The following is a 22,141-nucleotide window of genomic DNA, read 5'->3' on the forward strand; positions in this document are numbered from 1 at the left end:
TTTCCCCACGGCCCATTATTACTGATGTACCACTCGCTAAACTCTTAAGTGCTCTGCGCGGTGGAGGAAACAGCAAGGGGCGAGGAGAAGAGTCATATAGAAAAGCTTGTTTCCGCCACATTAAAAAATTCAGATTTTTTAGTTAAGCTAATCGGCAGCGTCACCTCCTCTATAGAGCCATGCTTTACACATTGAAAATTAAATGGGCTACAATCATTAGAAACGCATGGTATCAAACTGAGACTCTGATCCCTGGAGAGAACTCTAACGATCAGCTCTGGAGGAAACGGAACAAGATGAAGCAGGGGAGGCCTCGTTCATACACCAACAGCTTCAAACTTCAGGTCGACAACATGGTTACCGGTGGATGCACCAGAAATATTGGATGTTTACGAGAAATAACGTTGCAAATACGAGAAAAAAAGTAAAAAATTATTATTATTATTTTTTTTTTTTTTTTTTTTGCGGAAACAGGCTTCCATAGGATAAAGGGCAAAGAAAACAACAAAAGGTTTTCAAAGTCTGTGGTCATTTAAAACTAAAGAAAACACAGTACAGCGCATTAACCCTTTTTCCAATAATCTGAAATCTATTCTTTTATTCTTTTATTTTGTTATTCATCATTTTTTATTTATATATTTGTATTTGCTTTGTGATTTAATATGGCAAGTATATGCAATTTCACCAATGAAATAAGAGACCTGTCTAATGTTCTCTTGTATATTTAGTATTGCTCATTAATAAAGAAAAAATATTTTACTTATTTGATTAATCATTGGAATAAATAATCAGTAGAATACTTGATTACTAAAATAATCGATCACTACAGCCCGACTGTACAGTACACCCAAGTGCAAAAATTTGATACAACTGAAATTGATTTATAACTAAATATATGCTGTTTGTTTATTACATTTTTGTAATGTGTGATTGCCTTTTTTTTCATATTAGAATTCTAATACAAATCTAATACAATGATATTTTAACTAAACAAAAAGCTTAAATACCCTTACTTTACACAATATTCTCATAATCTCATGACAAATAAATGAATGTTCTTCAGCACCTCTCAAATAAAAATGCTGGAAATTTCTTATCAGATCTGCTTTCAGTCTAATCTCTGAGATGAGTAAGATTTTTTTCTCCCTTCTTTTTCTATTCATCCTCAGGCTATTTTTCCTGTTCTCTGTTACTCAGAGAGAATAAGAAATTTCAGCTATCATCAACCCCAGATCAAACGAGGCCTCGGCTGAATTCTCTGTCAGAATAAAACCATTTGTTCCTGCGGCTTACTCCAAACGCCTCGTCCCTGGACCTCTTCCTCCTTCAAGTGTGTGTTTAATGTGCTTTCAGCAGCTCACTCTCCCGGGCCTGTCTGCCACTGCTCATTTTGGAAAACATGGCAGCTAACTTTAGCAAGCTGCTCAGCATGCGACTGCCTGCTTTCCACCCTTCTCTTTGTAAGTATACTTTTCAAAAAACCGAAGGGATTGTATAACTTTGAGATTGTAGCCTTGGCTGAAACTCTTAATGTAATAAACTGGTAATGCAAGAATGCAAGTGTCTACCATGCTAAACAATGGAGAAAATTAGATAAAACACATTTACAACAATTTGAATATGTAATAGAGTATGGACGTGCTGCATTAAATATTTTTTTTTTTTATCATTTAGAAATTGGCGTATGATTGAAATTGGTTTCTAGACAAATGTAAATAATGAATTTAATGGCAATGTATATAAGTGTTAATGTTTAAAGTGTTTGTAAGGTTCCATCAGTAATAATGTTATAAATTTATTAACTTCTATAACTTTTTTGGGGTTATTTTGGAATCTAACAAAAAAAAACTTTCAAACAACACCAGAGTAGAAAAAAACAATACTGTATTTCATAAAAATGTACAAAAGATATCTACAGCTCCAGCTCCATACACATGTTCACATACAAAAAAAAGAAACATTTGAATGCCGCATCAGGTGGAGTCCAAAAGTCCAAGCAAATTGGTTTGCATGATATGGTTGAAATCTAACTTTGAGTGCTGTATCGTATGTCTGTGTTGTTATTTGAAATGAGAATAAAGACCAAAGATACTTAAAAAACTGCACTTTTTATAAGTATTGTATAATTTTAGTTCAATGGAGCTTTATTCTCTAACGTAAAGAGACTGTCACACAGGTAAAAAGTGTTTTGCAGTTCAATCGAATCCTATTATACACTTCCTTACCATTTAGTTTATTTTTTGTCTCATGGACACAGATTGATTTACATAATGTACAAACTTTCTTTGTATGCTCAGGACAATCAAATTAAAAAGATTTTTTTGTTTTTTTTTCCTGCTATGCATTTGCATAGCTAGGCACTTGTTGCTACACTCATTTCACCACCATAAAAGAGAATACAAAAATACTGGACTGAAGTTTAGCAAATATTCTGTGGTTATATACAGTACATATATTTGTCTAAGGCAAAATATGGCTTCTTTTTTTAAGCAAAGGGGAAACTACTAAGTGTTTGTTCTAATACTATACAGGATAATACAGATAATACAGACATGTATAAAAACATAAAATGCTAGGACAGTCTTAATTCTTTATTTAGATATGCCAATAGGTCTTCAGTTACCAAATCTACTTTCTGTTTGACTGTTTAAGACATCATGTTAAGAAACTTGCTCTCTTCTGCCAGAGCAGTCAACATGGAGGTCATATCTCCAATGGCCATGTTGCCAATTCCTGCTGGTACCGGAGGCAATGTTACAGAGTTCCGGGGTGTAGTGAGGCGGGAGGAATTTTGAGACAGGCTGCGGAGGATACTAGGACTTAGAGTTCCTGATATGAGACTGGAGTGGTCGCCATCATCCAGTATGGCATCAAAGTCAATCTGGGTCTGATCTACTCCACTGGAGGAGTCCACTGTGCTTGAGACTTGATTGGTCCCTGGGGAGCTGACAGCAGCCATTGTTACGTTATCTGTGCCATGGTTTACAGCTTCTGTTGTATCATGCATTTTTAGACTATTGGCCTCAAACTTGTGGATATGTCCTGTATAAAACATGACGCTGCTGTCGGTTTCACTAACACCAACACTGGCAGGATTCTTGGGGCTAGCTTCAGAGGTGTCATATTCTGGGCTGAAGTGCGATTGTGGGTAAGCGGGTTGCTGTGTTGTCATTGCATTTGGCCCTGAGTGCTGCCTGGAGAAGGGTTTAGGTTCTGTGGGCGGCCTTGGCTGGAGTACACCATGGTTTCCGTTTAGGATAGGATTCTGGAAAAGAGTATCATAGCTATGCTGATCACCGCTCATATGGGAATAATCTCCTTGATTATTCTCAAAATTTACATGGCTTTGACTGGCCCCTGGCTTAGTTCTTACCCTGTTATTCTGCATGTGCATGGGCTGCACTGGTTTTTTAGATGGGCTTGTCAAACCGACATTGCCTCCTGTAATATTACTGCAAGACGCATGCTGGCTGGTGTTTCTGTTTATGCCACTTTCTTGGTTGTATACATGATTATTAATATGCTCATTCTGATTATTCTTGTTGCCTTGCTGTTTTAGAGTTTGGCTACAGTTCATCCTTTGGGCCATAACCTCACTCCGCTGCATAGAACTCTGTTGGGCAGCATGTGCAAGGTTCTGACTCATGGGTCTTACTTGTTGGTTGGATTTGAGGTTCTGGATAGAGCCTTGCTTTTGCTGGAGACCAGTTACATTTACCCAATCCAAAGATTGTGTTTGCTTGATTTGGCTGGGAGATGCCTCCACTGTCCCTGAGCTGACCTCATTCCACTGTACAGGCATGTGACTTTTGTTGACACTGGGAGACATGTGCTGTTGTGCTGGACTATTATGGCAAGAAGCTGATGTCTGTGGCACTATGCTGTTTGCAGTGCCATCCACTACAGCCATGCGCCTCTGGTAATAACATGATTGAGGTGGTGGTGCACCATTCCCTAGGAAGCCCTGCGCTTGCTGGTGCCGGTACCCAGACCCATTGTGTTGTGTAGAATCTCCATTAGAAGTGAGGTACCGAACCATATCATCAGGTAACATCATGTCGTCAGCAATACCATTGATTGTACCATCCATATCGCTAGTCTCCATCGCAGTGTTCTCCGAGATGCTGGGTGGCCGAGGAGGGTACTGAAGGCGATGGAGACTACCATCAGAGTGGACATGGCTCTGCACTGACAAGTAGCGACTTGATGAGGGAAAGTATGGTGGTGGATTAGAATTCACATTGCTCATGCTGCTAAAACGCTGCCCCTTCAGAATATGTTGCTGATCAACAGCCACACGTCTAACTGGATCACTAGCCCGCCGTGTTATACCACCTGGTACTTCGTGAGGCATCATGCTAGTAGTAGGATACTCTGTGTCACTGCATCTCCTGGGCATTGTGGGGAGGCCAAGTGGGTGCATAGCTGTTTCATGTGAATCTCCCAACAAGGCTATCCGTGTCCTCAGGCTCATGCGATCCATGTTGGGCAAAGGGGTGGGTGGAGCGCCACCTGTTGCTGCAGCATATTTGGCTTTAAGTCGATAGTGCTGGGCTGGGGTGAGGCTGAGAAGGCCTGACAGGCCTCCGAACTGGCTGGCCTCACTAGAGCGGCGTGACAGGTCTGTAGAGATGGGGTCATATGAGTCGGCTGAGCTGATGTTGTTTAGGCGGATGCTGGCCTGTGAGGCCTGGCTGGAGCGACGGCTGGAGTTGCAGGGAGAAATGCCTGAGGAGCGGCGGCTTAGCGTATAAGCTGAACTCACTGTACTTGCCAGACTGTCTCGACGCTCCACTGGCTGGCACAGAACTGTTGTCTCACCAGGGCAAATGTCACTCAAACGAAGGCTGGTGATGGGCACAGGAATATTGCCTAAATGTCCAGAGCTCTCCAGTAAGGAGCCTGTGACAAAAAGGTGCAGGTATAAAATTCATGTAAAATTGTTCAACTTATTCCACAGTTTATGATAAAAAAAGCCATACCACATATTTTGTCACCTTTAATTATTTATCAGAAATGTTTTAAAAACATGTATAACTAAAGTAAACTTAATATCTTATAAATATACCTCAATATTTTATAGCCTTACCATTGATGGGAATTCGTGGTAGCTTGGTGTCAGGAGCTTGTGGAATAGCATTTGCCCAGGAGCACGACTCCCTCACTGTCTTCAGCTTTTCTTGCTTCAAATGGTTCAGCTTGCGAGTGGGACTGGCACTCCTGCGCAGGTGGAGGCCCAGTGTGCCCGTGGAGACGGTTGAGTCCACCAGGGGGACGTCATCCAGCATGCTCAGGTCTCCCATGCTGCCCCCGCGGCCCGACAACTCTATTCCACCGTCATGGTGGGTGGCACTGCCAAGCGGTGACGGCTGGCTGCTACATGATGATTGACCACCAGGGCTGGACTGATACATCTAAAAAAAAGAGAGAAAAGATGGCAGCACAGGTGGATAAGTATAATTTAAAGTAAAATGAATTTAAAAAATTTAGTTAATGTCTCTTTATTCAATGTGATCTCATTCATTTATTTTTTTGTCTGCAGTAATTATTTTATTAGAACTTTCTCCTGTTCAGGGTTCCAGGAGTTCTGGAATACACCCTGTATAAAAATGCAACTCCATCATAGGGCACTATTAACACTCATTGAATAAATGATGACCCTGGAGAACCGGGGTGGCATCACGGTTGGATGTGCTCATAACTCAAAGATATAATCTCACATGCAAATTTATACCATTTGACATATGACAATTTTTTTTATTCTTTTAATAAAATATTCTATGTGCAAAAGAACTCTTGCCATGTTCCTTATGTTACTGTCTTCCACTTTTAATCCCCTATGTGATTGTTTTACAAAGCTAAGGTTAAGTGGCTTACAAATTGTAATTTCCTCTGGCAATGACTTTGAGCATTATGCATACAGCATGGACTAAATTCACAAAGGGGGAACACCTCCAACATAAATAAAGTAAACCGTCTCTCCACATCTGTGTCATCTCATCAAACACTCTGAATGCCGTGAAAAGTATTCTGTCCCTATGCGAACTGCCAAGTCATTCCTGATCACAGTAGGATAACTGGCACTATTTGTTTCACATGCAAAACCAGCCCTAGTGATTATTAGTGATTATAAGTGATATTTATTCTTAAATTTCTGTTATCCTGTGCTAGTAAATTAGTGAGAAAGGGGTTGGGTGACATAAGAGCCACAAGGGTTTTTGGAATATCAAAGATATGTTGTGATTTCATTCTACAAAGGCTACAAGGAACTTTCAATCAAAATAGTTCCCACATCTTTTAATTAAATATGAACATAGTATATTTTAATTGCACAAATAATGTTAATGAATAATAATGAATAATAATTATAATATAAAAATCGATAATTTGTATGACTATGTTTTTGTAGGTAAAACGAAAAATACTAAATGTCAAAACAAATTTTAATATTGAAATATTTAGCTTTATTTATTCAAATGTGAGACTCCGTAATGTCAATGTCAAAAAGTTAACAAGTCTATTTTAGTCTTGTTTATATTTAATTTTGACAACAAAAAATTCAACCTACTTCAAATGCAAACTTTAGCATAAAGTATTAATTAATTGTAAGTTTATGCTCCTAACACAATGTTAATTGTTCCTTCTATTTGATAATATAAAGGTTTATATTCCCCTATGCCATTTTCAAAATACAGTACATTATTATACTTACAAATGATATTCCATTTCAACACCTATTTCATTCCAATCCTGCTTCCATTAGCAACACCCCCACCCCCTTCCTATTAATTAACATCTAAGACAGTAAAAGAACGGAAAGGGATTAAAAGTTAGTGCTCACCTCAGTAATGCCTGTCCATAGGAAAAGTGAAAAAGCAGAAAGAAGATAAAGAGTAGAGTCCATAAACAGGAAGATAGTGATGGCAAGTTAGACAGAAAAGAATTTCTTTTGATTGTAGCAATGGACATGCTTTTGTTAGTATGCTTCAGTTTGGTTACTGGACAAGACTGCATTTTAATTAGGAATGACAAAAATAAAGCATGAATAAACCACCTAATTAGTGTAATAGAAATGTGTCTTAAACTAGTTTAGCGATGTACTGAAACTTATACAAGGGATTATTATGTGATTGTCCCTTTATGGTTAATGAAGTTAATCTATCGAGGTAGCTAAACATACCACAGAGTTCTCTGTTTTTATTGATTTGACCTGTAGGTAGTCCTCCACGCCTCTAGTGGTACTGTTGGCCTCAAACTTTTCTTGTCCTCCCCGGCCAGTTTGTTTGGTTCCTCCTTCGTTCTCTCCATTCTCTCGTGGTGGGGGCTGAGGTCGGGGCACCAGGTCTCCACGCTGTTTCTTGGTAACATGTGCTTCTGGGCCATGCACAGTTTTGACATGTTTGCGTAGAGAGCTTGGGTCTGTGTACCGCTTGGTGCAACCCGGAATCTTACAAACATATGGTTTCTGTAAAGACAAATAGAGCAATTCAAGTAACAAAGTAAAATCACAGAAAGCAACATTTTAGTTATGATTTTTTAATTTCTATGCAAATTAGGTATGAAATGGTAACCCAAAACAGCTGGCTCGATTGATTGTGCATAACAACACAGACATTTTATTGCTTCCCCCACACAGAGTTTAGTCCCTGCAATTACTTCCAAATTACTATTTGACATGCAAAAATGAAAGAAAAGTCTATAATAGTTGTCTCATCATATCTTATATTATGTACTTATACAACTTATGAAATTTGTCTAAAGATATTAAAAAGAAAAATAAAGCTTAAATGAAAATAGTGGAAATAACTGGTGCCTTTGGTGAAGGTATCTAGTACAGAATGTTCTGTACTAGCTACTATTTGGCAAAAAAAATGGTAGTGGATGCCTAGCATGTACCATGCAAATCCACTTGAATGCGTTTCACATTTAAAACAAATCACATTTGATGTATATAAATTGAAGTGTGCTGTAAGCTAAAGATTATTGCTAATACCATTTCTCAATAGAAGAAGTAAGCTTGTAATTGTAAATGCTATCTGCCCCTGTTTGTTCATATTAGATTCAACCAAAGTTTTAATACTCTAGTATTTTAAAGCACTGCCATGATGAGTTTACCAATACTAGGTGTCCTGATTCATGACTTCGTGCTGATAAAGTTGCGATGAATACATCTCTGCTTCTCCCTTTCTTTTATTTTTTTCTATCTTTAGGTCATGATGGATATGCTGAGGGCTGAATTGGCGCAGGATTTCATTTAATATTTGTGATCCGCAGGTGGTCTCTCCGCAGGGGATGTGCTTGATTTTTACTAATGCACTGTGGGCTGTCATGCTCATTAGTTCCACACCTCATTATTTGCACACACTTGCATGCAGAGCTCGTTAATGGGACATGGTTGGGCATGGACGAGCAATCACTAAGCATGATGAGGGAGTACACCAACAAATGTAATTCTGGCCTTAATTTTAAACTGTATGATGAAAATGGTATATTTACATAGAATTAGGCAGTTGGTGGTTCATTACTGCCACTGGGGAAAGGATTAACTAAAGCTCGATGAGCAGCAAAATTATAAAACAGCACTGATTAATGTTGCTTGTTGTTCACTGTTCTACTGCACACTGTGCGTTTCCATCTACAATGTGCTGGTACTGCTTTTGGTTAATCCAGGTAACTTAATAATGGGTTCCAGTTACAACATAATGCTTATCAAAAATCAGGAACCAAAATTAATATCAGTTGCAAGGAGCTAATGTAGAACTAAAGATGACGAATCTACTTTCCATTAATGCTTTATCCTGCTTAGGGCTGTGGTCTCCACCTCACACCATGTTTCAACAAGGAAACCGATATACTTGCATGTAAGAAGAACTTGCAAAACTCTGCATAGACATTTAACCAAGACTAGGATCAACCTGGGAACCTTGGAGCTGTAAGGCAGAAGCAATACCCACTGCACCATTATGACATGATCAATCAATAATCAATAATCGAATATTACCTGAAAGTTAAGGGTGCACACTTATGGATTCTTAAATAAACAAAACAAAGTTTCAGAAATATACTGGCACAGTGACTGCTAAAATGTGTTTTTCTGATGTCTGTGTATATAATGTCTGATTGTTTTTTGTTTACCTCATTGGAATGTGTGCGGTTCTGATGCTTGGCCCGGTCCGAGGCATTGGAAAAGGCCTTGTTGCAGCCTTCATGTTCGCACACGTAAGGTTTTTCCCCAGTGTGTGAGCGAAGGTGTGTTTTCAGGTTCTCTAAACGTGAATATGCCTTTGAGCAGCCTTCAAACTGCAACATGTACATACGCAACATACAGAGCACAATTAATAATTGAAAACCACAATTAAATTCCACTGACTATCATTTTAAAAATGTTTAAAGGAGAAGAGAGATAGCAGTTTTATTTGATACTTTGGAGAGTGTGTTATGTATATGTGTGTATTTGGTGTGTGTGTGTGTGTGTGTGTGTGTGTGTGTGTGTGTGTGTGTGTGTGTGAGTGAGTGGGTAGGTGAATCTGTGTGTGGCTGGATACTTTTACTTACAGTACACTTGTGTGGCTTCTCTCCCGTGTGTCTGCGCATGTGCACCACCAGCATGTACTGGGCCTTAAAGGGCTTCTGCTCTCTGGAGCACTCCTCCCAGCGACACACAAACTCTTTCTTCTCCCCATGGATGTGCTCGTTATTGATGTGCTGTAAATGCACACACAGATGCACACATGCAGATGTAATTTGTGTCCTACAGACTATGTAACCACACTGCCTGCTAACACTGTTTTCCTTTGCAGAGTCTCTATAGGTGTCTCAGGGGTTTGGTCTTTTCTTTGTAATGTCAGTGTTGTGTTTAATCTTTAATTGGCTGTGCTGTTTTTACATGTCACATTAAAAGACAACGCTAACGGCGTCTGTGTCTGGGGACCAACGCAAACCTGTATTGCAATTGAGAGCCAGAAAACTAATGTAATTGCAGTTCCTTAAGTATGTATTTGCTTATCTGCCAAATTAAGAGCTGCAACATGCATCAAGTGTGTGCCTTTCCATGTTGAAAGCCACGAACAAGCAAACGTGACAGTTTTGGGGTACAAGCATATTAAAGGGAACTTTGTTTTGACAGGCAAATCCTGTCAAAGTCGTGACAAACAGAGAAGCAATTAAAGTTTAAAAACAAGCTCTAAACTTCTATAAATATAATATGAGCTTTATTCACCAAAATATGCCTTAGGTTTAGACATTTCTATGCTAACAGCTAGCAATCAAGAAGGGCAAAGTTATCCTGTGATTCATCTGGGAGAATGGTTTTTTTTTTTATTATTCTTTTTTTAATAAACTGTGAAATACTAAATATACTATATACTTACTAAATGAGATAGTAAGGCTGCTAAAAAAGTTACTTTTATCTTCCTGTGTGTACACATGAACCAGGAGTAGTGTATAATTGGCTAAAGCATTGCTAGCATCTCAAATGGAAAGGAGCTTCATCTCAGGTAAATTTTGATCATACACTGTTAGACAAATACTTGTGACTAGTACAGTTCGACAGTTTGATACTTAACAAACCATTTGAGTTACAGGCGTAATACTCTGAGTCAAGCTTGTCTTTTCCCTATTTTAATTACATTGCATTTACTGTACTTTAGTTTTTATGTTTGAGTAGCCATACATTACATTTTTTACACACTACATAAAAATACTTCCTACCAAATTTTTAACATCATTACATTTCTCTATAATCAAAAACTAAATAAAAACAGTGTGAGATTTGGGACTGATGTTTTTTTTTTTTTTTTATTTAATTATTTTTTTTGTTTAAATTAAATTTGTTTTAATTAGATTTGCGCTTTTTCGTGAGTTAGGTGAGTTAGGTGAGCAGGACAATTATCAACACAACACACAACACGTGCATAAACACACACACGAACACACACAGCTGCTGGCAGTGAGTCTTGAACACCTCCACACTTGCACACTACAGCAGCCAGGGGTAATTCTTTATTTCCTAACCCTGGACCCTCCGTTTGTCACACACACACACACACACACACACACACACACACACACACACACACACACAGTCACTTTTTTCGTTGTCCCCATTGCTTGGACACAGACACACATACTTCTACTCTTTCTCTCACATACACACAAATGCACACACAACTCCTCCACATGACCATTATTATAGTCCACATCTGCACGCACTCCATCATCTGCTCAGCTTGCCCACTGAGTTGCGCTAATGTCAGGCCTCTGATAACAAGGCTAGTGCTACACACGTATACACACACACTGAAGCCTTTGTTCCTCTGTAAGACCATAATAAGCAGTTATTAGAGAGGGTATCGCTTGTATAAACAAACGATCAGGAGTGTGTAATCTGGTAAAGATCCAGCTGAAGCATTGGGACTGAACAGGTACAATGGGAAGTGCATTGTGTATCTCTTTGTCTTTTTCTCTCTCTTCTTTCTCTGTGTGTGTGTGTGTGTTTGTGATACACAGTCTAATCTCCTCCATCCACTGGCACTCTGTTTCTGCTTCACTGCCTTTCTGGAATGCTAGGGAATGCGGCCTTGCCCCCTGTTGCACCAGTGCATTATGGGACAGAGAGCAGCTCAGCAGAAGCACATCATTACTAAAGGAGAGCGCTGAGCTGTAAAGGAACCTCCATCACATTGCCAATTTTTTCTCACACTTTTCTCCACAGGCGCTTTATTCAGGCACAAATTCCTTTTCCTGAGCTTTTGTCCTCAGAATAACAACTTATTATGTAAATTTCACTCATAGTAATGTCCAAGATTCTATCTAATAAAATATACATTTACATTCATTCAACAGAGAAAAATTAAGATTGTGCTTATTAATCAATCTATCTATCTGTAGACCCTAGAGCCTATTTCTAAGACATTGTTACATGTTAAGGTTGTATTATATTACTAAAGGAGCATAATTTAGCTTCTTTTATGAAGCATTTAAAATAAGTAAAATAAAAAATCTAGTAAAATGTATGGAATCTAAATAAATGTATTCTAAACGGATACATATTAGTTGAATATGCCTATATTCAAGATAATTTTATTACTAAACCAACTGATATTTCACTGGAAAAAAAGCCCTCTGTGAAAAGGTCAGGGGTCAAAATGAGCTTGTGTCACTCATCCACTCTCAGGCTTCTAGACTTAAAGATTAGTTCAACCAGAAGTGAAATGTACAATATTCCCTTTGCTCTTACTTACAATTCACACTTCAAACAACACATTTTGACCTCATATGACACACAGCATTTAAAAATTAGAAATTAAAATATCACAAAACAAAACAGCAGAGTCAGATGTAAGTAGGAGGTGTGGTTAAATTTTTAAAAACATTATTAAATTTAGTGTAGTTTAAGGAAGGTAATTAATAATATATAGGCTAAGTATTTCTTTTATTTAAAAAAATACAGAAATATATTTAATATTGTTATATATGAATTACTATATGTACTATTTCATTAATTAGTTTTTCTGTCACTTCACTAGTTTGCTGAGCTAAACACTCCTACATGGCCATGCTTTAAACAGATCATTCAGCTTTTTATACTATACTCCAAAAGTCTATGTCTTGAGATACTCACATGGACCAGCTGCTCTTGGCTGTCGTACTCTTTGCTGCAGCCTTCCCAGTGGCAGTTTGTCTCATACGCCACCTCCGGCTCCTGCTTTCCCTCGTCTCTGTCCACATCCTCTTTTGGGTCGACTGGTGGTGACGGATCCTAAGAGAAAAGCATGCATTCAGACACGTGCACACTACAGAGGACTCAATTTGTTTATACAAGACCGAAGCAGACGCCTACACTTTAGCTGAATTAGAAAGAATTTAAGAAAAGGGTACTTTTCACTTTCATTTAGTTTCATTTATTTAACAATCTGTGGCTTGGTAATGAGAAGAAGAGAACAAACATGAAAACCAAATATGTGGGAATATGAGGGAATACGTGTGTGGCGTCTTAGCTGCAAACCAAACTGTGGGTCTAGCAGATGTATATATGGTCTCAAATATAACACACACAGTCACATAGCATGCTGACTGCAGCATGTTTATCTCTGCCCCGTGAGCTATCTTCATCAATTCTGCAGGCCCCAAGACGACTAGAGGCGCCTCGGTCCCCATGCATCAAGCCCCAACCTGCCTCCACTGCTGAGAGCAGCTACAAATTTGTCAAAAGATGAGTTAAGAAAGAGAGAGAGAGAGAGAGAGAGAGAGAGAGAGAGAGAGAGAGAGAGAGAGAGAGAAAGTGAGAAAAGAGAGAGAGAGAGAGAGAGAGAGAGAGAGAGAGAGAGAGAGAAAGAGAGAAAGAGAGAGAGAGCAACAGAAAACAGGCGCTCACATGACAATAACGGCTGGCCAATATTTCATTAAAATGAAGTGCTCTGGCACAGTTTACACAGGAGCCTGGGACGGAGAGAGCAGGAAAACAAACGGACATAAAGCTCTTATCAGGAGAAGTTTTTCTCACGCCGAGGGGAGCACGAGACTCCCAGGGGTCTCCAGGCCTCTCGCTGATCATCATGCAAGAAATAACACACACACATACTCATGCAATATTTTTCCTGGATAACAGGACACATAGGAAATGCACCTCTGCTTTATACCATCAGTTATCAGAATATATTATCCATGGAGAACAGTGCACAACATAAGTCGATGATACGGTAGAACATTTTTTTATGTATAAGGCAATAATTATTTGCAAGGAAGTAATTTTACATGGCATGATATACATGGAGTTTCGCCAGTTTCCTTAGTTTGGCTTAGGAAAAAATTTAAAAATCAAAAGATTACTTCCTTGCAAATAATTATTGCCTTATACATAATTTTTTTTTCTACCGTATTATCGACTTATGTTGTGTATGTGTATATATATATATATATATATATATATATATATATATATATATATATATATATATATATATATATAAGTAGAGTAATTTTTTCATATTAAATATAAAAATAATAATAATATTAAAATTAAATGTTATAGTGGGTGATATATAAACAGAATTTCACTCAGTGAAAACAGTTCAGTTCAAATCATCAGCGGTAGTCCTGGAGTCTGGTCTGTATTGACTTTCTTGGATTTATTTTCATTTGTACTCTGACTTGTCTTAGTCTTGGGGTGTTGGTCTCACAAAATATGGTCTTGGTCTCTACTAACAGTTTCCAAAAATAACATTTGTGCTGTCTTTTCTTTTTCTCATATGCAAAGTTTGACAAGAATTAATTCCTTCTTTTGGAAAACAGCTTAATCATTGGCAAAGTACATGAATGAAGCCTGTTGAAACTTAGACTGGAAAAGGATGTGAAGTTTTTCAGACTCACTTTTATTTAGATTAGAACTTTGCCTTAGCCTAGCACCCAGACTTGACTCAATCTCTAGTTCTGGTCTTGTGTTTGCAAATGGTGGTCTAAGCTACAGCTCTATTCTAAATTGTACAGTATATTAGAAACATATATTTTCTCAGACTACTATACATATTGTCTTGTAACCACCTTGGAAGTGAGGGGACAAGAAACGTTAGGAAACAGGAGAAATAGTTTTTTACCGGTGAGCAAGGTGAGAGAGGTCGTGAGTTGTCCAACTCCAACTTAACCTTTGACCTTTTGCTATGCAGGTTTACTGTGCTGCTGACTGCCGAGTCACTGCTCGTGTTCTGTTGGGGAGAGATGAAGGGAGAATTGCAGAACTGTACAATGTTAAGTTTAGCTAAAAGTCATAAATGAGGTAAAATATTCCATGGCCTCTTTGAGGTTTTTAAAAAACTATCTAAAAAAAATAAAGATAAAAGTTACTAGTGAAATTAAAAAGCAGGTTTTCACCATGTCATTAATTATAATATCCAATTAGGATCCTGTATGCAAATACAGGCCATGTAGCACTTCAATAGTAGCGGAACAAACTGGAACTTTCACGAAAGTCAAAATGTAGCGTGTATATAAGCTATTTTTGTGACATTTTCACAGAACTGCCACAATAAGCAATTCATTATTTGACAGAAATGTTTCATGGACTTCACAAAATATTGGACGAATTGTTACTTATATTACAGCTTGAATAATTATTAGACTATTTCATTGTATTCTGTATTCTTGTAGTCTGACACTGCAATTGGCTGAAACACGAAACTTAAGCCATTTTTTTCTGTGACACATCATCAGAAATAGCTGTAAGTTAATATAAAAACACTGTATTCGACAACAGGTGTTTTTTTACTTCTCTGTATATAGTTTGCTGAGTAAATGGCTCACATTGTCAATCTGGGACTTGTCTGTTAGCCCCAATTTTTAGATTCAAAGATAAAGATTTATCCTTCTTACAACACAGTTTAGATAATTTGTAAGGAAGCAAGGATGTGTGTTAAAAGATCAAATAATGCCTGAATTCTTTAAGCAGCAGCCTTCATTTACACCATTTGTGTGTGTGTGTGTGTGTGTGTGTGTGTGTGTGTGTGTGTGTGTGTGCGTGCGCGTGCGTGCGCGTGTGCGTGCGTGTGTTTATGCTTTATAGTAATGGCTTTGGTAATGCTAAATGAGAAAGTTAGGCTTTAAAAAGTGGTCAGGTTCAGCAACTGTGTGTGTGTGTGTGTGTGTGTGTGTGTGTGTGTGTGTGTGTGTCCAGGTTGAGGGAGTCAGTCAGTACAGGAATTACAGACTTTAACTCAGCTATACCAGGGGATTTTAGGCCACAGATATGATGATAAGTGCCTTTGAACAAACACATGAAAGCCACTACAGTGGTCTGGGAATGATGAATCTAAAGCACACATTCTAAACATGCTGTTACAGATGTTGCATATTCTCTCTGCGACCTCTCCTGTAAGCATTTTGAGGTCTGACATATTGTAAGCACGAATTCCACAAAAGAAGTCACTGGGAACAAAGAGCTTAGAGTTTTAAAGTCAGCTTGTGCTGTGTGTTGGAAATGACGTAGTGTGTAGGATTAAAAATATTCAAAAAATGTTGTAATATTGTTGCTAGTATTTATTAATATTGAACTACTGGAAACTCTGTATTTAAAAACAGCAAGAAAGGCTCATTAAAATATTACCAAAATGTTAGCAAGTAAGACAGTGTGCAAATGCGTGTGTGTGTGTGTGTGTGTGTGTGCATGTTTGCTTGCCGTACCTTAGTCTCTGCTTCATTATGTGTGCTAGCACTCAGTCCCGAGCTGGTGAGTATATGTTGTCGAGAGGAGAAGGTGTGAGAAGGCTGAATGAGGGGAGGTGTGTGTCCAAAAGGGCTCAGGCCTCTCTGCTGAGACAGCAGCTGTTGATATGCCATTGGGTTGATGGAATGATGGAAAGGAAATGAAGGGCTAAAAGAGAATGATAAGTACAAAAAGACACAAAATACACATGGATAAGTGCTTGTTCCACTTCATCTTAGCCCAGATCTCTGCATTGCAATACATGGATGCCATATTTCATGTAACTGTCACAAACGACATAATGAGCAATAAATCACTGCAGATGTACACCCAGAGCCTCAGATAGAGACAGGCAGAAATATCAGACTGGAAACGAGCGCTCTGTAGAATAGCAGAGTCAAATCCTTTTATATAATTCATATATATAATCTGACACAGAAATGTTTTTCTTTTCAGCAAATTCAGTTTTCAGAAAAATCATTAAATACAATAAATTCAGCACAGAATCTTTGCTTAAATATAGTGTTTGTAGAATTATCAAAGGGTCAACATATAATACATTATGTAAGGTATTAAACACAGGGCGTTGTGGTGTTATAGGTGATCTAGGACAAGGTAATATAGACTGTCCCAGTGTCAAGCAGTTACTCTTTCAACTCCAAATTATTAACAATTAGTCCTCTTATCCGACAGCAATTTGCTATATTTCAACAAAACTAACAATGATGACTTATTAGAGTTTATAATAGAATGTAAAACTTCTTTAAGGGAAAACCTCTTAAAAAGAAACCTAACTTTCCTACACTGGATGGCCTACTGATATAAAATATCTACAGAAAAAAAAAAAAAGAAGTAATCATTAGCAAATTGTTGATAGTGTTTTCTTTTTCTCTCTTAACTTTATTTGTGTAGCATTTTATCAATGAACATTGTCCCAAAAGCAGCAGTTTTTCTCATGTACATTGAAGGAACTGAGCAATAAAACTTTGAGCAGTATTTAAATTTGACCTGGACTCAACATAATAAGGTTAATTTGCATGAGATAGTGGGATGAGTGATTCATGAGGCTGCGCTTTTACCTAATGCCGCCGACAGAAAGATGGCCGTATGAGCTGCTAGCAGCTGAGCTGGAGCGTGAGTTGTTGATGTAGGCCACTAGAGAGTTAGGAGAAGTGCGGATCATAGTCTGTAGGTCAATACTGGCGTCCGAAAGCGGAGAGATGGACAAAGCTCTCTTCCGGGTAAGCCTGGGTGTTAGGCGTGGACTGGGGAAGCGCGACACTGTACAACACACACAAACACACATTAAGAGGATTTGCTTGAAGTTCATGTTAATTGACTAGGCAAGAAAAAGGTTACCATTGATAGGTAAAGATATGTTTGTTGAATGATATTATTTTAGAAAGCTAACCAGAAATATTTATCTGATTGAGAGGTTTGCATCAGGACCATGTTATTTATCAGAGACTAATTATAAACTGGAGCGATAAGCTTGAGGAATTTTCAAAGTCAGAATCTACATGAAGACAGTCCTGTTGTTTCTATCGTTGTTTCTGCCTACTTTAGGATGCAATTGTTCTAATACAGTTACTGATCTAGATACACTGTTCTGATCTACACTAGGTTCTGCACTGCCTCAGTGGATTTACTCACCTCATCTGATGTTCGTGGCTAAGCAAATTTCGCCCACACCTCCCTCCCATGACCAACAACCCTCATCACTTTATCCACTTTATTCTTCTCTAACCTATTTTCCTTAATCCCCAAATTCCTCTGACTCCCGAATCAAGCTGAGAGCAACCGTATTTCCGGAATATGCCACCCTATACCATGGGAGCCTGATTGACTGATCCTGAAATATTATTCTCTATTATTCTTTCTGTCTTTTCAGCTAAGGAGAAATCTATGGAGTCTTTGCAGCGGCCGATTGCATTGTGTCATTTCCCAACTCTGCCCACCTCCGTGCTATTTTTGGGTAGTGTGTGAGGAGCACGCTTGCCAGGTGAGACAGTGTGATCGATGCTTGCACACTCTCTCCCCGACACTCAGCCTCCCTGGAATATAGCACAGCCCTATCAATAAGTGCCAGCGATTGTGTCATCGCTAATACTGTAACTAGAGACCGACACTGAGAAACTCAACTAGCACGGATCACTTTGAAAAGAGAATACAACAAAACACAGCATGAGAATCGCACTAAACCAAAATGGAATGATGTTCCAAGTTTCACTGAAATAAAATAAAAAAGCCAAATAGTGCAATCAATTGTCTTTATCAGCTTCATCTCAAACTTACAATGACCTTGTTCTGATTTGACCATGGATGATTAATCATTGCCTAAAATTTACTGCAATTATTTAGATACTATCAACTGTTGCAGGCGTCTATAGTTTCGGATAATGAGGGCAATTTACAGGATTCGTCAGAATTAAAAAAAGGAATGGGCAAGAAAAAATGGAACAGGTGTGTACTGTATGTGTGTGTGTGTGTGTGTGTGTGTGTGTGTGTGTGCGCGCACGGGCATGGAAAATTACTTTATCGTCTTTATCGCAACCAACAATTTTAGGTTAGCAAAAAAAAGTTCTGGGAACGTTGGGCTCTGAGATTCTCCAATCTGCTAAAATGTTGTTTGTGTTATTTTCTATGTGACTTTCTAATAACTTTGCATTGAAGGGTGAAATGATTTGAACGTTCATTTGTTGTTTTGGCAGGAGCAAGTTTCCATTAGGAAAGCTTTTACATATGCAAGGTTTACAAAATTGTACTTAAAACCTGGTGCATTTGCTCACACTATGCTTTGGGTTATGCATTCACTTTGGGCCGTAATTGCAAAATATTAATGAATAAAAAATCCACCAGCAACAACAACTACAACAATAAATCAAAAACATAGCAGTAAAATCAATACCAAATGTTTTCACTATGAGTCAACAACCATGTAATTTGATATTGTGTTTGTGGTTTTGTGGTTGCATTTTTTTTTCTTGTTTTTTTGTGTTTTGATGTGGTTTCTGTTGTGTTTGTTGTTGAGGCTTATTATCTGTTTTTTACTCTGTTTGTGCTTTTTAAATTTGTGTTGAATTTTATGTTTTGTAGCCTTTTCTGTTTATAATTGGCTTTTTATGAATTTCTGTTGTGTTTTTTGCTTTTGTTGAATTTCCCTATATGTTTGTGTTGTGTTGCATGTGATTGGCCACAACAAAGGATCTGCTACAAAAGATGAATCGTGTTTTAGGAAAAAATCACTACACTGTAGCCAGTTTTTCCATATATTTATCAGCATTGCTAAACTATTTTTTGAGCATTCCGTTTAATCTGCTGAAATAATTTGCTTTGCTTCCCATCTGCACTGCGATTCAATCAATAAACAATTTTCACTTTAATGACACCAACAATGTAAAACTATATATGTACTAAAAGCTATAAATTCAACTAAAATTTTTAAGTTTTGTATGTTGTATTGCTAAAGTTGCATTATAATTTACTATAATATAGTCCTTGTCTTGTTTGGAAAACTATTTATATACTAGTTTTTTTTTCCCTGGGTTACGGGTTAAAGGTTTTGGTCAGTGTTCCAAAATGAAAATTCTGTGTTTTAACCCAACAGGTGCAAGGAATTAGTGCTGGTGTTGGCAAACGCATGTGTGAGTATGTGTGTGATTACGGGTTGTAACCAGAAGCTCTGGCAACCGGACGTCCATAATGATTCCATCACATCTGATGCCAACACAAGCAAGCTTACACAAACCATTTCTCTGTATGTGTGTATGTGTGTGTGTGTGTGTGTGTGTGTGTGTGTGTGTGTGTGTGTGTGTGTGTGTGTGTGTGCACATACCCTACTGAGCTCACAACTAATAAGTAATTCTCCAGCTTTGTAGCTGTGAAGGTCATTACTTTTAGCATGAGCTAACTGGCTCTCCGTAATTATAAAGGCATTCGTTTCGGCACTTGGGCCCCTAACAGACGCTTAGAACACAGGACTTTTAGAGTTCATGGACACTGGACATTACATTAGCTGTGATTTCACTTTTTTCAAAACAAGGGATATAAAATACACATTTAGATATGTTTGTATGTAATACAGCAAACAACACTCCTTTGGTGTGAGGCTTTTACACTGAGCCTGTGCTGGTATTTGCATGGAGTTAATGGGGCGAGGGGGAGTGTGTGGGATACAGGCCGCTCAGCCTTGGCACTCGTATTTGTCTCTGTTACGCCCTCACCTCAGGGGAGATGTGTTTATTAATGTGCCACTTCCCTTGATAAATGGCCAAATAGAGAGCTGGGCGTCGCTTTCTCCATGCCTCCTGATACCCCCCCTTTTTGCAACCTTAGTGATTTATGTCAACAGAGACCGCTACAAACCTGCTGGAACCCTCAAATACCCAAAACCCTGCAAAATCCCTATTAAAAAAGAATACTGCCATGACCCATAGTTTCTTAAAATTGCAACATGGACAACAGCATAGCAAAATGTACCAAAACATACCAAAATATACATAAATATACGCATATATATATATATATATATATATATATATATATATATATATATATATATATATATATATATATATATATATTCTAAATTATGTTTAAAGGTTATAGTTATTGGCAACCCTTATAATAAATACGCAAAGAAATATTGGAGGATAACCAAATTACAGACAAATGGGCCAGAAGAAACAGCAAAATATGCCAGAAACCTTGCAAAATATACCAAAACATACCCTAACATAAATGTTCCATTTTAATCACTTTGAATTTCACATTAGCATCATCATGGTTTAGTCGTTTTTTGTTTACCACTAAGAACTGTAGAATTGGGATTTTTGTTTTTAGCTTTTACAGTTTTTAACACCCTTATTTTCAAATATTTTATATGGTCTAATTAAATATTGCAGTTTCTTTTAGCAAGATGCTGTTTTAAATGAAAATAATTTATGCTGATTTTGAACAAGAATGCTGAATATGATTGCTATCCCAAACATTGCAATCCCATAATAAATATCCGTCCCAGTAATGAAAAGTTCTTATGAAAATAATTTTTGTTTTTTATACATTGGTTTTTTATAGTCATTTTATACATGGCAGTAACATCATGAAATTTACAGCACCTTACAGCAACCAGGGACAGAGAGCATGTAAGTGAGTTAATAACTCTGAGTAGTGCTTATGCAAATAAGAAAGCAATTTGTTAGCTCTTCTGCTCTCTTTCTTTTTCTAATACCATTGTCAATGCCATTGTGTCGTTATCTCATAGATCACTAGCTAGCTAAGCCAAGTCTTTGCAATAATTCAACACAATGGCATCATGTTACCACAATGCATTCTGGACCTTTTAGATCTTTGCAGAAATAAAAACCTTTGGCTTCTTTGTAACAAAGAATAAACTGTCTGTAGGTTTCTCTAGAAAAAAGTTATTTGATTTTCTCTAAAAGAAAGGATTTTCCACCCAACATAATAATAGGTTAAAAACACTATGGTAAACATCTGCCATTTACACTACATGCAGTGTAATCGGAAGCTAGTTATACATATTCAATAGAATGAATTGGACATAAAGGCGAAATCAGTCTAATGAGCTATAGCACCACTGGTTTAATGACTTTGTTTGCAGTCATGCATCATATCATATGAATGAAGATAGAAGTACTCTGTCAAAATGAAGCAAAGAAGCAAAAAAAGAACAGACCTGAGAGCCTATGTGGTGCAAATCAGAAGCTTGCTGTTTGTTTCTGTGAGCTGACTGTTTGGTCTACGTTGAAGTCTGAACAAATATTTGCTCCATAGCACACATGGTATTGAGCTAATTTTATGCCATATTTATTTTGAATCAACAGTTTTACTTCCAGTTCTCTGTTGTTTTGAAATTTCTGATAAATGACAAGCGGATGGGAATAGGAACAAAAGCATTAACAGCTTTTGAAATGATGTTCTGTTAAC

At 37.7% G+C, this 22,141-nt stretch overlaps 1 protein-coding gene across 1 annotated transcript in view; it reads right to left on the reverse strand.

Moving 5' to 3' along the window:
• Nucleotides 1-1,867: 1,867 nt before the first annotated feature.
• gli2b (GLI family zinc finger 2b) overlaps nucleotides 1,868-22,141 on the reverse strand; it is a 73,862-nt gene continuing 53,588 nt past the window's right edge. Inside the window, exons 6-14 of the mRNA XM_046857512.1 lie at nucleotides 17,275-17,476; nucleotides 16,174-16,363; nucleotides 14,595-14,702; nucleotides 12,623-12,760; nucleotides 9,556-9,705; nucleotides 9,136-9,300; nucleotides 7,181-7,465; nucleotides 5,090-5,414; nucleotides 1,868-4,902 (exon numbers count right to left, since the gene is read on the reverse strand). Of these exons, the coding sequence (XP_046713468.1) occupies nucleotides 2,648-4,902; nucleotides 5,090-5,414; nucleotides 7,181-7,465; nucleotides 9,136-9,300; nucleotides 9,556-9,705; nucleotides 12,623-12,760; nucleotides 14,595-14,702; nucleotides 16,174-16,363; nucleotides 17,275-17,476 (3,818 nt within the window). The 3' untranslated portion in view covers nucleotides 1,868-2,647. The remainder of the gene's footprint in view (nucleotides 4,903-5,089; nucleotides 5,415-7,180; nucleotides 7,466-9,135; nucleotides 9,301-9,555; nucleotides 9,706-12,622; nucleotides 12,761-14,594; nucleotides 14,703-16,173; nucleotides 16,364-17,274; nucleotides 17,477-22,141) is intronic.

The sequence above is a fragment of the Silurus meridionalis genome, chromosome 9 (assembly GCF_014805685.1).
Source record: "Silurus meridionalis isolate SWU-2019-XX chromosome 9, ASM1480568v1, whole genome shotgun sequence".
In the NCBI taxonomy this organism is placed as follows: Eukaryota; Metazoa; Chordata; class Actinopteri; order Siluriformes; family Siluridae; genus Silurus; species Silurus meridionalis.